This window comes from Dama dama, chromosome 5, assembly GCF_033118175.1.
Source record: "Dama dama isolate Ldn47 chromosome 5, ASM3311817v1, whole genome shotgun sequence".
In the NCBI taxonomy this organism is placed as follows: Eukaryota; Metazoa; Chordata; class Mammalia; order Artiodactyla; family Cervidae; genus Dama; species Dama dama.
Genome location: NC_083685.1, coordinates 126,842,644 through 126,857,002, shown reverse-complemented (window position 1 = coordinate 126,857,002; position 14,359 = coordinate 126,842,644). Strand labels below are relative to the sequence as shown.

General features: G+C 57.3%; 1 protein-coding gene across 2 annotated transcripts in view; it reads right to left on the bottom strand.

The window, feature by feature from the left end:
* Positions 1-14,359, bottom strand: part of SDK2 (sidekick cell adhesion molecule 2) — a 262,997-nt gene that overhangs the window by 90,995 nt on the left and 157,643 nt on the right. For both annotated transcript variants that reach the window (XM_061144959.1, XM_061144961.1), the window contains exons 4-5: positions 12,855-13,002; positions 6,196-6,329 (exon numbers count right to left, since the gene is read on the bottom strand). In XM_061144959.1, coding sequence (XP_061000942.1) covers positions 6,196-6,329; positions 12,855-13,002 — 282 coding nt within the window. The remainder of the gene's footprint in view (positions 1-6,195; positions 6,330-12,854; positions 13,003-14,359) is intronic.

The following is a 14,359-nucleotide window of genomic DNA, read 5'->3' as shown; positions in this document are numbered from 1 at the left end:
GTTGTTTATGACACGCCGGGCTGCACAGGTGCCGAGGCCCGGATTAATGGGGCTCGCGGAGGAGACAGACAGTCAGAGCCCCGCGGCCCTGATGGGTAAACAGAGCCCTCGGCGTTTAAAAATATGAGGGTGCCCCACCCCCACCCTGCCGGACCTTGGGGCTGCCTTGTCGGCTTGAGGAGGTTAAAGAGGAGACTAACACCCCCTCGAGGGTCCTGGAGTCTTGCCCAGGTCCAGGCGGCAGCTGGCAAGACTCGAGGGAAGGCCCCCCTCCTCCTCCGGATTCAGCAAAGGAGGGCCTGGGGCTCAGGAAGACCTCGTTCAGAACCTCGCTTTGCACCCCCACCCCCCAATCCCGGGCATCTGGTCAGGACTCTGGCTGCTCTCCTCACCCCCCAAGCCTGTTTTCTCGGCTGCAAAACGGGCGTTAGAAGTCACTGCCTCTCAGGGTTGTGCCGGTTCAGCCCCTGGCTCGACAAACCTTCTCTGGCCGAGGGCTCGGTACGCGCCACCCTGGGTGCCAGGCAGAGGGATTCCCCCCCCAGGGGAGATGGGTGGGGCTCTGACCCCCTGGCGTGCACAGTCTGGGGAGAAGTCAGATCGGTGCTCAGACGTTCATGAGATTAAAGGTGCCCACCATAGGTGCCTGGCAGGAAGGTCCTGGGGGCATGGCTGAATTGGTCAGGGGCTAGTGCAGAGTGCCTGGCACATAGTAGGTGCTCCTCAGGTGACGAGCCCTCCCCGGGGAGCTGCCTGCTGTGCTTGGGGCGGGGTGGGGTGTCTTTGCTTCTTCCCCGCCCACCCCCAGCTCAGCCTGGACCAAGTGACGGAGCCAGCGGCCTCCAGCAGGTGAAGCCAGGACTCTCGGGGGCCGCTTGACCGAGGGAGAGTGCGCACGGGTGCTAAAGGCTTCAGGAGGTCAGCAAAGCCTCCAGGGCCTGGGGGGCGGGAGGGGAACTCAGGGAGCCAGAAGGAAGAAGGGCATTCCAGAACGGGGGCCCTCTGCAGGTGCCGGTGAGACCAACGGGGGAGCTGGAGGTAGAGGCAGGTGCCAAGCCCGGGTGGCCTCAGAGCGCCGGGAAGGGTGGGGGGAGAGAGCCCCCGGCAGAGGTGAGGGTCCTGGCCCACACGCCGCCCTGCCCCCAGCCCCCTCTCCTGATCCGCCAGGGCTTCTCCCGGCTGAGCCCAGATGTCCTCAGAATCCTTCTTAACACAGTGCCAACAACGGATCGGTCCTTGTGGTTCTTCAGTCGCTAAGTTGTGTCCGACTCTTTGTGACCCCCATGGACTGTAACCCGCCAGGCTCCTCTGTCCAACGGGCTTCCCAGGTGACTCAGGGGTAAAGAATCAGTCTGGCGATCCAGGAGGTGTGAATTCGATCCCTGGGTTGGGAAGATGCCCTGGAGAAGGAAATGGCAACCCAATCCGGTATTCTTGCCTGGGAAATCCCATGGACAGAGGAGCCTGGGTACAGTCCATGGGGTCGCAAAGAGTCAGACACGACTGAGCGACTAAACCACAAAGACAACAGACAGCAGACTGGAGCAGACGGCAAGGTGAACGCCATTTTCCATCCCTACTGGGGGAGTCAAGGCAGATTTGATTGGGAGAGGTTGGATCAGGGCGAGATGATTGAGAATTTACAAACTGGGCTACTAGCTGGGAGTCGGCCCCAGGCGAGTACGTAAATGTCTCCACCTGGGGCCCTCTTTACAGAGAAAGGTTAAGCCCAAGAGGAAAACACTCTTAAATCCTAAAATTCTTACTCCCAGCCCTGGAAGATGTGTGTATTATAGTGTCCTTTCTAGGAAAAGGTAGTTGAGGTTCAGAGTAGCGAAGGGGCTTCCCCAGGGTCACACAGCCCATTGGTCTCAAAGCTTGGCCTTAAGCACTCCTACACTCCTTGCTTGTGCTGCGGGCTCCCTGTTTTCAAAGCAGGGAGATGGGTTGGGATTTGTCACCTGGATGGGGGACGGTGGCGGGAGGTCAGAGTGAAGGTGCTCAAAGGGGAACTTTCAGGAGCAGGGGGCTGGAGTTCCCCGGGGGTGGGGGGCGATGTGCCCAGAAAAGATAGGAAGGGGGGGCTTGGGGAAGCCCAGGGACCAGGCGTGAGGCAGTGGGGGGGAGGGGGCAAAGGGCTGAGGACCAGGCATCATCCAGGGGAGAAGGAAGCAGGAGGCAGGAGACCTGGGTGAGACAGGGAGGGTTCTAGAAGCTCAGGTTACAAGGTGCCAGGGAGGGGGTCAGTGGGGCTGAGCCCTGAGCATCAGGGTGAATCAGGGAAGTGGGTTTCTAACCGGGAGGTCGCCGGGGATGGGGCCTGAGAAAGCAGGGGAGCGGGAGGGGGCCGGGACTGGGAGTGAAGACCGGGGGGCTGGGTGACTTCCGGAGAGTCGGAAGAGCCGACAGCAGGTGCCTCTCGCCAAAAAGGGGGATGTGCGCGCCTCCAGACATCCGGGGAGTGGCTAACAGGCTGAGTGTTGCAGGCAGGGAAACCTGGTCCCATTATCAGGTTTGTGCATCATTAGTGAATGTCACCGGGAAGTCAATTGCTTCACCTCTTCACCTGTTCGCTCAGCTTTCTCATCTGTAACTCGTGGAGGGGAGTAACAGCCTGCCTCCAGGGACTGTTGTTAATGATGGAACAGCAGTGCCTGGACGGTGCCCGGCCCACGGGAGCGGTGGAAAGGGAGGCTCTCCGTGTGATGGGAAAGCAGAGGGACCAGCCACGGGGACCTGCCTGGGAAGACACACCGGACTGTCAGGAGCTTTCTGCCGGGGGTGGGGGGCTGGGCCGACTCTGGGTCTCGGGGAGGCCGGCCGGGGTGGGGGGCGGTCTAGCCGTGCTCAGGCACAGGATGCAGGGTGTCAGCTCTGGACAGTGGCGTGAACGGGGCCCCAGGGATCACTTGGAAAAGCTGCAGGCAAAGCGGAGCAGGCGCCGGCATCTCCCAGGTGAGCTCGTGATGTGCGTGGGGCCCCAGGGCAGGAGGAAGCTTGGGGATCCCCACTCAGGGGTGAAGCTGGGTCTCAGCCAGCTGGCCCAGGACAGTTTTGATAACCGGTGCAGTGGATGCGTTGAGTGGGTGTTGAGCGCGTGCGTGCTTAGTCGCTCAGCCGTGTCTGACTCTTTGCGACCCCGTGGACTGTAGCCCACCGGGCTCCTCTGTCCATGGGATTTTCCAGGCAAGAATAACACAGCAGGCTGCTATTTCTTCCTCCAGGGGATCCTCCCAACCCAGGGATCGAACCCGTCTCCCGTCTCCTGCATTGCAGACGGGTTCTTTACCCACTGAGCTATCGGGGAAGCCTGTGTGCTTTGCCACAGGCGTCCCGTTACAGGTGAGGAAACTGTGGCTCGGGGACCACGTGACTGGACCACAGGTCAGACGGGTGGAGGGCAGGGAGACAAGCTGCCCTCTCCCCAGGGCCGGCTTCCAGCTGCCCACGAGCCCAGGGCCGACCTGCCCCCGGGGTGAGGGGAGGGGGGAGAACCACAGGTGGCCACGAGCTCTTGAGTGACCGATGTCCCTATGGAATGGGGTTGAATTTTATCTAATTTACACTTGATTAAAAACAGATCCCCGAGTCAGTTATTAAAACACTTCTAAGTATGTATAGAACAACTTGGGCTTCTGATCCCACCTTTCCAGTTGCACTCTTTATGAAATCTAAATACAGATCACGTATTCCAGATGAAAATCCAGCATCCAAATTTGAGATGTGCTTTAAGTGTAAAATACACATGGATTTTCAAAGACTTAAAAAAAAACAGTGTAAAGTATCTCATTAATATTTTCTATCTTGATTGTACGTTCAGCTGATAATATTTTGGATATGTTGGGTTAAATAAAGTGTAATTAATTTCACCAATTCCTTTTTCCTTCTGAAATAGTGAGCTACTGGCAAATTTTAAATTGCATATGTGGCTCATATTATAATTCCATTGCGTGGTGCAGCTCTGATCACCACCCAGTGGGACCACCAGCCAGGTACGAACTTGTCAAGAGCTGTGGTGGTCCGAGTGAGGTCACCTGCTGGCTGACACCTGGGCAGGGGGCAACTCTGGGGGTCACTGGCCTTTGCTCTCTCAGCCTCCATCTCCAAAGAGCATGGATGCTTCCCGAGGGATGAGGGATGTGAAGAGGCTGCCTGCCCTGAGCAGAGAGGGGGTGAGGGGCGGGGGTGGGGAGCGGAGGGCGAGACAGATGAGGGAGACGCTGCTGGCGGTGGGCGAAGTCGCGATTGCTCCCAGGAAATTGGCTGGCAGGCCGGCAGCTGGGGGATTTGTGTCAGCGACAAGCACCAGGATTTGAAGTGCAGTCACTCGTGGGAGGAGAAATTAGCTGAAAATCAGCTGATTCTGCACTCAATCTGGCACAAATCCTGAGAGCAGGGGGCGAGGGGCGACCGGGTGGGAGAAACAGACAATGGTGTGGGGGAGGCTCGGGCAGACATGGGGGCCCACCAGAGGGCTGGGGAGGGAGCACCACCATCCTGGGTTGCCTGGGAGGAGGCTGGGTGCTGAGGGAGGAAGGCAGAGCAGAGTCGGGGGAGGGAGGCTCCAACCTCCGTCTCAGAGTCAACTGAGCCACCCAGGAAGATGCCTGACCTTGACTTGGACCAAATGACTCGATCCGTTAAGACTCCAGGTATTCAAAGTGCTGGAAAATACATGGGGAAAAACACCCCTTCTGATGGTTCCTTTTCCCATAGAAACAGCAGCCCCAGACTGTGGGCTGGGCCCCCAGGATGCCAAGATGAGTGAGACCCTGGCTCAAGTCAATGTCAGAGGTCACACCCGTGACCCTCATAGGTCAGCATGCAGACTGGAACTCTGCTCCTTTGCATCCAGGTCTCTTTCTCGGCAGACAGGAGCCTGGTCTGGGGGAGGGGGTCACTGCATATATGGGAAGGGGTTCTGCAGGTGCCAGAAGGCCCAGGCGCGGGCAGGTCGGGACTGGGGAATGTTTTGGGCTTTCTGCAGCTTCCTAAGTGGCTCGGTGGTAAAGAATCCGCCTGCCAATGCAGGAGACTTGGGTTCTCTCCCTGGGTCAAGGAGATCCCCTGGAGGAGGAAATGGCAACCCACTCCAGTATCCTTGCCTGGAGCATCCCACGGACAGAGGAGCCTGGAGGACTACAGTCCTTGAGGTCACAAAAGACGCGTCTTAGTGACTCATCGACAACAACTGGGCTTTCTGGGCCCTGGAAGGCAGAGGCTGGGATCAGAGGAAGGACACGGGAAGGTCCTGTGCTGGCTGGCACCCTTCTCATGCTGCTGGCGGGGACGTCCCCGCGGGACCGTGGATGATAAATGAGCTGGCTTGTGGAGCAGCAGTTGTGCAGATGTGAAGTACGTGAACATCTGGCTCCCACAGGAGGCATGGCGCTCGGTCGCTGCAGGAAGCTCTGGCCCTGTCCCACGGACTTGGCGACTCCCCACCTCCTCTGCCTCCCAGGGATGGTGCGCTGGGGGGCGGGGAGCGGGGCTGGGGAGAACGTCCCCCCACCACGGCATCAGGGCCCGGAAACCTGCCTTCATTCTCAGCTGGACAAACGCTTCTCCGTCAAGGAGACTCAAGGAGTCACCCTTTCCATTTGCTCCCCTCTGCACTCTGCCACTGAGGAGAGCCTTGCCTCTCTCCTCCAGGGTGGGGGGCAGTCTCCGCCGATGGACAGCGGCACTTTGAGGCGGGAGCCTGGGCAGAAAGCCTGTGTTCCCATCAGCGAGGATGGCTCGGCTCCAACTGCAAGTGGTGCCTTTTACGTGCCAGCTGAGTGCAGGCAGTCTGCACACTTCTTTAAAAACGAGCTTCCCAGCTCCTGGTCAGCTCTCCCCACTGGCACCAGAACCCCAGAGGTGGCTGTAATCCTCTCATGCACACACTTTTCCCAACATTTCGTGCCTTCTCCGGGTGTCCAGGGGGCCCCGCTAACGGCCAAGCTAAGTGTCCCCGCTCCTGATACGATCTCAGGCTCATGGGGATGGAGTCCAGAGTTCAGTCCCCTCCTGGTTCGCTGGCTCCCGCTTCCACCGCAGCTGGGACTCCTCCTCCTCGGGATGGCTCCTCCCCTTCCCTTTCCCAGCCTCCCCTGTCCACGCCATTCCATCTTCCCCACGAGCCCCGGGAGCCCCATTCCCAAGATTTAATGATGCGCCTCGCCGCCGGCCCAGGCCCCGCCGCTGACTTACTCTCCACAGCGAGAGTGATGGGCTGGCTGGTCTTGTTGTCCCCGTTCTTGTCGTTAACAGCCTGCACGTAGTAGCGGCCCGCGTCGGGTGCCACGGTCGACAGGATGACAAGGGTGTTCTCCAGGGTGATGGCTCTGGGAAGCAGAAAAGGGTTCCTCTGACGGGCAGGCCTCCAGGGATGCGATGCCAGCCGGGACAGGAAGCCAGGCGCCCAAAAGCCCCTCCTCCAGCCCACCCCCGGAACCACTGGCTGCCTGAACTCCAGCCAGAATTAGTTTGCAGAGAACCCCACTTTTTCGCCAGCGCTGGGGCCCAGATACAGAGCATGTCCAGGGGTCTGGGGCTGTCCAGGCGACGCTTCTCTGCGTCCAGCCCAGGCCTGGCTAGGGGCCGGAGCTCCCCCAGAATTCTACCCTTTCGGGTCACTGCTGCACCAGGAGGGTCCAGAACTGAAGAAATTCATTCCCCAGAATGAATGAATCATGAGAGATGATAATACACTTAGAAATGAGCAGACCCATTCCAGAATCACTGCCTTAGCCTAATCCGGAATCTGCTTAGGTTGATTTAAAAGCCACAGCCTGCCTGTGACACAGCCTTCTGGGGTTCACACGTCCCTCTCAGCCCCCTCTTAGGGTGAGAAAAGGAAGTGAAAGTCATAGTCGCTCAGTCGTGTCTGCCTCTTTGAGATCCCGTGGACTGTAGCCCATCAGGCTCCTCTGTTCATGGGATTTTCCAGGCAAGAATACTGGAGTGGGTAGCCATTCCTTTCTCCAGGAGGTCTTCCTGAGCCAGGGATCAAACCCGGGTCTCCTGCATCACAGGCAGATTCTTTACCATCTGAGCCACCAGGGAAGCACCTCCATTTCCTTTCCCTGAATCCAGCCAATAAGGGGCTGTCAGGGCTGGTTGAGAGGGAAAAGGGAAACCGGCTGGGCAGCGGGGCGCAGACGTAGGCGGTTTGCTGCCAGTCTGGCTCCTGCTGCCGGGATCCTGTCACGTAGCCCCTCGGCCCCCATGCCCACAGGTCGGGCGAAGGGCTTGTCCAGGCGGAAGCTGGGCACCCTCCGGGTGTGGGGGCGGGACCCCGGCCCGGCCGGCTCTGCCCAGTACCTCCTCTCACCCATCCTCCTGATGATGAGCAACACCGTTAGTTTGTAGAGTCTATCTCCGGATTTTAATGTGATATGCCCGAGACAGCTGTTAAACATCCTTAATGTTAGTTTAACAAGGACAGATCCAGTTGAATTCTTTTCAGATTCTCCCATTAGGTGAATGTGACAGACTTTTAAACGGGCTCTCAAATAAACATCCCTGTGAATGCCTCTCTAGCTTGGTCTTCCCAGCCAGGCTGGGCCGGGGTCCCCCCTTATCCTGGCTTTTGGGGTTCCAGTGCTGGGTCTTATATTGCCTGCTGAGCTCCAGGAAATAGGAAGACAAAGCCTTCCTCTCCAATTCCTGGGAACCCTAATGACGTCCTTTATTTTTTTTTTCCCTGAAGAGGTCTTTTTACCTCCAGCTAATCCTAAAGGACGGAGAAGGCAATGGCACCCCGCTCCAGTACTCTTGCCTGGAAAATCCCAAGGACGGAGGAGCCTGGTAGGCTGCACTCCATGAAGTCGCTAAAATTCAGACACGACTGAGCGACTTTACTTTCACTTTTCACTTTCATGCATTGGAGGAGGAAATGGCAACCCACTCCAGTGTTCTTGCCTGGAGAATCCCAGGGACGGGGGAGCCTGGTGGGCTGCCGTCTATGGGGTCGCACAGAGTCGGACACGACTGAAGCGACTTAGCAGCAGCAGCAGCAATCCTAAAGGAAGTCAACACTGAATAGTCACTGGAAGGACTGATGCTGAAGCTGAAGCTTCGATACTTTGACCACCTGATGTGAAGAGCCGACTTACTGGAAAAGACCCTGATGCTGGGAAAGACTGAAGGCAAAAGGAGAAGGGGACGAGAGAGGATGAAATGGTTGGATGGCATCATCCACTCAATGGATGTGAGTTTCAGCAAGCTCTGGGAGATGGTGAAGGACAGGGAAGCCTCGCGTGCTGCAGTCCATGGGGTCGCAAAGAGTCAGACATGACTGAGCGACTGAACAACAAATGAGGTGATGGGCATGAGGACAGAGCCGGGCTAAAATATTTTAAGGTCAACACAGTGGGACAGGGATGGTGACCATGTCCTCACGTGGGAATCTCCTGCAGGGACCCTGGTCCTTTAATGCAGCTTGTGGAGGTGGGTGAAGGCTGTGGGGGAGGGAGGCTGCCTAACCCCGAATCTGTTTAGGGTGATTCAAAAGCCATAGCCTGCCTGTGACACAGCCTTCTGGAGTTTACATGCCCCCCTCAGCCCCCTCTTAGGGTGAGAAAAGGAAGCGAAAGTGAAGTCGCTCAGTCGTGTCCGACTCTTTGCGTCCCCATGGACTGTAGCCCACCAGACTTCTCTGTCCATGGGATTACCCAGGCAAGAATACTGGAGTGGGTAGCCATTCCCTTCTCCAGGGGATCTTCCCAGCCCCGGGACTGAGCCTGGGTCTCCTGCATCGCAGGCAGATTCTTCACCATCTGAGCCTCTAGGGAAGGCCTAAAGCTCTTTAAGTTGGCGGGAAACAAACTTCCATGGCGCTAAGTCCCTGGGTCTGGGGGTCTGTCTGTCTGTCTGTCTGTGAGTCAGAGGGGCTCTCCTGCCTCTGGAGGAGAGCACTGTGTCCGGGAACCCTGGGGCCTGGGTTCAAGTTCCCAGTGAGCGGGGTGAGCAGAGGGCAGTGAAGGGCCAGCGGCCTGTTGACTTGCCCTCCGTCTGTCCTCAGCAGGAGGCTAATAAGAAAGGTCCCTGGGCTCACAGCCTTCAGCAGGATGACCATTCCCTCGATAGATGGTTCCGGCACGACCCTGTGCTCACTTCCGAAGTGCACCAGCTCCCTGCAGCACTCAGGAGGGCTTCCAGTTGGCTCGCCCAGGGGCACCCACGCTGAAGGAGGCTGCCGGGATTCTTGCAGGGCTCCCCTCTCAGCAGAGGCTGGGTTAGGTTCTTCAGCCACAATCCTCTGGTTCAATTTCTTACGTCTGTCCCGCTTCTCTGATTGGCCCAAGTCCTTCCCACCTTCCACTCCCTCTCATGAAGCCAGCCTTTTCTTTCCCCAGCTCTGGGGGGTGGGGGGCAATTGATAATTTAATTAAGAGTAAAATAAATCACCCCAGAACCTGCCCCAAACCCTCAGGATGCATCTTTGTTAGGAATCTTGTCTCCTTTTCAACAATGAATATCAAGGAAGGGGTGGTGGGGGGTGGCTGCTAATCTCTGCTTCCGCCCGCCCGGGAGGGACAGCAGTCCTCTGTAGATAGCAGCCCAGACGGGTGATAGCACTCATCAGACGCGTATCTCCAACAAACAGACACCAGAGGATTTGTTTCCAGGGGCCTTTCCTCTGGGCTATGAATATTAATCTGCCGTAATTGCTGAGATAAAAATGCCCTGTGTCCTCAAGCGTGTTTGGTAGGAGGGCTGGAGGGGGTGGGAGTGACCAGGAAGGGGTGTGTGTGTGTGTGTGTGTGTGTGCGTGTGTGTGTGTGTGTGTGCGCGCGCGCGCGCGCGCGCGCGCGCACAACCTGAGGGCATTCTGTCCTGGTGACAGTGACTGTTGGGAAAGAAAAGGGGGGGGCGGTGATGGCAGAAGCCAGGAACTGCCAGAGGAGGTGGGAAGCTGTCAGGAAAGGGGTGATGGGAGTGAGGTTGCAGAAAGAGCTGCATCTAATGCGGCAAACCCCGGGGACAGATGTCCACTCGGCCCCTCCGGCGGCCATGGTGCACGTGGCTCATCCATGAAGGCGTAATCCCCCCGAGTCTGAGCCCTCGGGCTCCTCCTCAGCATAGTATTCCTGCAGCCACTCCCAGTTGGCTGGCTTGCAGGACACCATCATCGATACAGCGAGGGCCCGGGAGATCGGCTCAGAAAAGGGAGTCAGGAAGGGGCTTGGGACTTGCTGCCTGTCTCAGCACCCGTGTGGCAGGGCGATCCCCCTCCTGCGACTCAACCTTGGTTTCTGTGTTAATGGTCCTCACTCGCTGCTTTTATTGAACTTTCATTAGGCCTACGGGAGCCTGGTCCTCACACACAGCACGAGTCCACCTGTGAACATGGGGTTCCCACCCCCCCAGTCATCACCAGCTCTGTAGCAGCAGCTCCACCGGGTGATTCTCTAGTCCTCTCAAGCACAGAGTTAATTTCCCTGCATCTTGGGCTGAGTTCTACCACGTAACTTGCATTGACCAATGGGATGTTAGCAGAACCCTGACTTTGCTTCTCCTGCGACTGCCAGGAGGAGATGTTAGGGCCGGCTGGCTGGAGGCTGGGACAAGTGGGGCAGAGTGGACTCACCCAGACATTCTCATCAGCCAGCCCCGACCAAGCGAGAGAGCCAGGCCAAGCTCACCAATCTGCTGATGTGAATGATACATGCATGCTTATCCCATCAGGCCATTGGGACCACTTGTTATGCAGCACTCTTGTACCTGGAGGTATCGGACACATTCCAGGACAGTGGTTCTCAACTGTGGCTGCATGCTGGAATCACCGGGGAGCTTTTAAAAATCCTGACGTCTAGGTACATACACACTGTTGCAATGCAATCAGAGCATGTGAGGGGCAGAATCGAAAGATCAATGTATTTTAAATGGTGCCAAATGATCTCAGATGGTAGCCAGGTTGAGAATCACCAGATCAATTTTCCACAAGTGCAATCACTTTATCCTGTTTAGCCCCCATGTCTTTGTCCCTGCTCTCAAATAATTTCCACACAAAAGAGAATTAAAGGTCTTGATTCTGGTGGTCCACTGGTTAAGAGTGTGCCTGGCAATGCTGGAGAAACGGGCTCAGTTCCTGGTCTGGGAGGATCCCCCATGCCACGGAGCAACTAAGCCCGTGTGCCATAGCCTCTGAGCCCGCGAGCTGCAGCGACTGAAGACGGTGTCTTCAGAGCCCATGCTCGGCAACAAGAGAAGCCATCGCCATGGAAAGCCCTCTCACTGCAACCAGAGAGTAGCCCCCATTCCCCGCAACGAGAGGAAACCTGTGTGTAGCGATGAAGACCCAGCACAGCCAAAAATACACAAATACATACATATCTGGGCTTCCCTCACAGCTCAGCTGGCAAAGAATCTGCCTGCAATGTAGGAGACCCCAGTTTGATTCCTGGGTCTGGAAGACCCGCTGGAGAAGGGATAGGCTACCCACTCCACTGTTCTTGGGCTTCCCTTGTGGCTCAGCTTGTAAAGAATCCACCCGCAATGTGGGAGACCTGGGTTCAATCCCTGGGTTGGCAAGATCCCCTGGAGACGGGAAAGGCAACCCACTCTAGTATTCTAGCCTGGAGAACTCCACGGACTGTATAGCCCATGGGGTCACAAACAGTTAGACACGACTGAGTGACTTTCACTTCACATACGTATTTTAAAAAAAGACACTGAAACCATTATACAAAAAAGACCCTGACTCTGGAGTCAGCAAGCCTGGAACCAGTTGCTTGAGATCTGGCAGAGCAGTTAAGCTCTGGGGGCCTTCACTTTACCGTCTGTAAAATGGGAATAAAATCAGCAGCCTCATAAGGTTCTCACGCGGGTCATTCATTCAACAAATATTTCCTGAATGTGCATTCTGGGGACCAAAAAGGCACCGAGGCAGAGCACCTCTCCCCGGGAGGTGCGTGTCTGTCCTGGAGCAGAGGGTGATGTGGGCTGTGCATTGGAGGCTGGAGGATAGGGCAGGTGCTCCAAACACCACCTTGTTGCCAGGATGTTACTATGTTACACTATTATAACATCTCGCATGGAACCTCATGCTCCCCGAGGGCAAGAACTGGCCATCTCCGCTGGCACTTCCTACAGAGACTGGACAGGCTCCGCCCACAGCAGACCTGCGGCCCACGTGGTCCAGGGCAAGGGTGGCCTTCCTCCCCTGCTGGGAGCAGGTGAGAGTGGGAGACCTAAAGAGGAACGCCTCCGCTGGCTGTCTCCTGGGGGCTCAGGAGGGCCGCTGCGTCCCACCCTTGACCCCTCACCCGCCCTCCGGGGAGGTGTCGACTCCATCCCTCTGCCCACAAGCCCGGCGGCCACCACCCCTGACCTGGGCTACACAGAAGCGCCCTTGTTAGCGCTGAAAGGACCGTGTGTTCCTCTCCCTGCCAGGCCTCCCCGGGCCTCCCCTCCTCCCCGCAGCCGGAACACACAGCCGCGCCCCATGGACTCCCAGACACACCCGCCCGCCGGGCAGAAACGCCCAGCGCCGTCCGCCCTGCCCGGGAGATGCCAGCGCCTGCCCGTGTGCCCTGAACCCTGGCCTGGAGCCACGGGGACGGAGCCTCTGTCTGTGCCAACTTGAGCTTTTGGAGTGCTCTGAGAGGCAGAGGCCAACACCCTGGGATGCCCCAGGAAGGCCGAGAGCGTCCTAGTTCCAAGTCTTGGCCCGAGGTTTCCCAGAAAGGCCCCTGGGAACCCGGCTGCCCTCCGTGGGGACGTCCCCCGCCTGGCTCCACCTCAGAGTGGAGAGGACCCTGCGTCCTCCGCGTCTGGGGGCTCCGTGTGGCCCCGGCTCTCCTCTCCCGGGCGGGGCTGGCTTCTCACACCCGCCCCTGGGGGTCGGGGAGGGGGACGCTCACATGCGGCTGCTGGGCGGGATCTTGCGGCCGTCCCGAAACCAGGTCACCTGAGGCCGCGGAAAGCTGGAGATGCGCGGGGCGCGGATGACGGCGGCCTCTCCGTGGGAGACGCTCTGGTGTTTCTCGCCTTCCTCGAAGCTGCCCATGTCTGTGGGAGGGAAGAGCACATGTAGGGGTCAGCGACCGGAGGTCAGCAACCCAGACTGCCTGGCTCCTGGGTAGGGGGCGGTGGGAGCGCAAGGGAATTGCGGGAACGGCCGCCACATTTGGACCACCTCCCGTGGCCCCATCACCCCCTCCCTCATGACGGCGCGCTCTGCTTTGTGCTTTGGGGCTTTATATCCATTCACATCTGTATGTCCGCGAACCAATGGATTCATTCAACAACCATGAGACGTCAGTCATTGTTTCAAACAGTTTACAATGGAAAAAAAAAAACCCTCCTGAAACAGGCTGGTTGACATGTCCAAAAGCACATACGTGGCTGGGATGGGGCAGGGGCAGGATTTGAACTCAGACCCCAGAGTCTGTCCCTGGTCCCCTGCCCTGTACTTAGGTGTGGGGTGAAAGGCACTTCTGGGGGCCAGCTTCCTGGACCCTTGGGTGCAGTGTGTGAGCCTGCACAGACGTGTCAACACAACACCATGTTGCTCTTTTAGAAGCCTGTCTACCCCATCGGCAGATAGAGCAGGGACCATGGGTCCCTGCTCTGATGTTCCATCAGCCCGGAGGAGAGCAGCGGAGATGAGGTGGGAAAGCTTTGATTGCCCACCGGCCTGCTGGGGTCAGGGTGAGCTCCGACTCTAAGAGCAGAGGCTTTTTATTTCAAAAAAGATGATGTGTGTTTACGCTGTGCTCAGTCATGAGTCATGTCCCACTCTTTGCGACCCCAAGGACTGTAGCCCGCCAGGCTCCTCTGTCCATGGGGTTTCCCAGGCAAGATACTGGAGTGGGTTGCCATTTCCTTCTCCTCGGGGCCTTCCTGACCTAGGACTGAACCTGCACTGCACCTCCTATATTGCAGGTGGATTCTCTACCACTGAGCCACATGGGAAGCCTTATATATATATATACACACACATAACTGTGCTGTGCTTAATTGCTCAGTCGTGTCCAACTCTTCTCGACCCCATGGACTGTAAGCCCACCAGGCTCCTCTGTCCACAGGATTCTCCAGGCAAGAATACTGGAGTGAGTTGCCACGCTCTTCTCCAGGGGATCTTCCCAACCCAGGGATTGAACCAGGGTCTCCTGCATTGCAGGCAGAGTCTTTACCAGCTGAGCTACCAGGGAAGCCCATATATATATGTATATAAACGGAATCACTTTGTTGTACACCTGAAACTAATATAACATTGTACAATTATATTTCAGTTAAAAAAAAAACTGAATAGTTTATTGATGGTTGCATCAATATTTACCTCCCATCCAACATGTTCCTCTTACACTGTGACAGACACTTCTCTCACTGAGAGATGGGGGCTATGTCCCTGCCCCTTCAATCT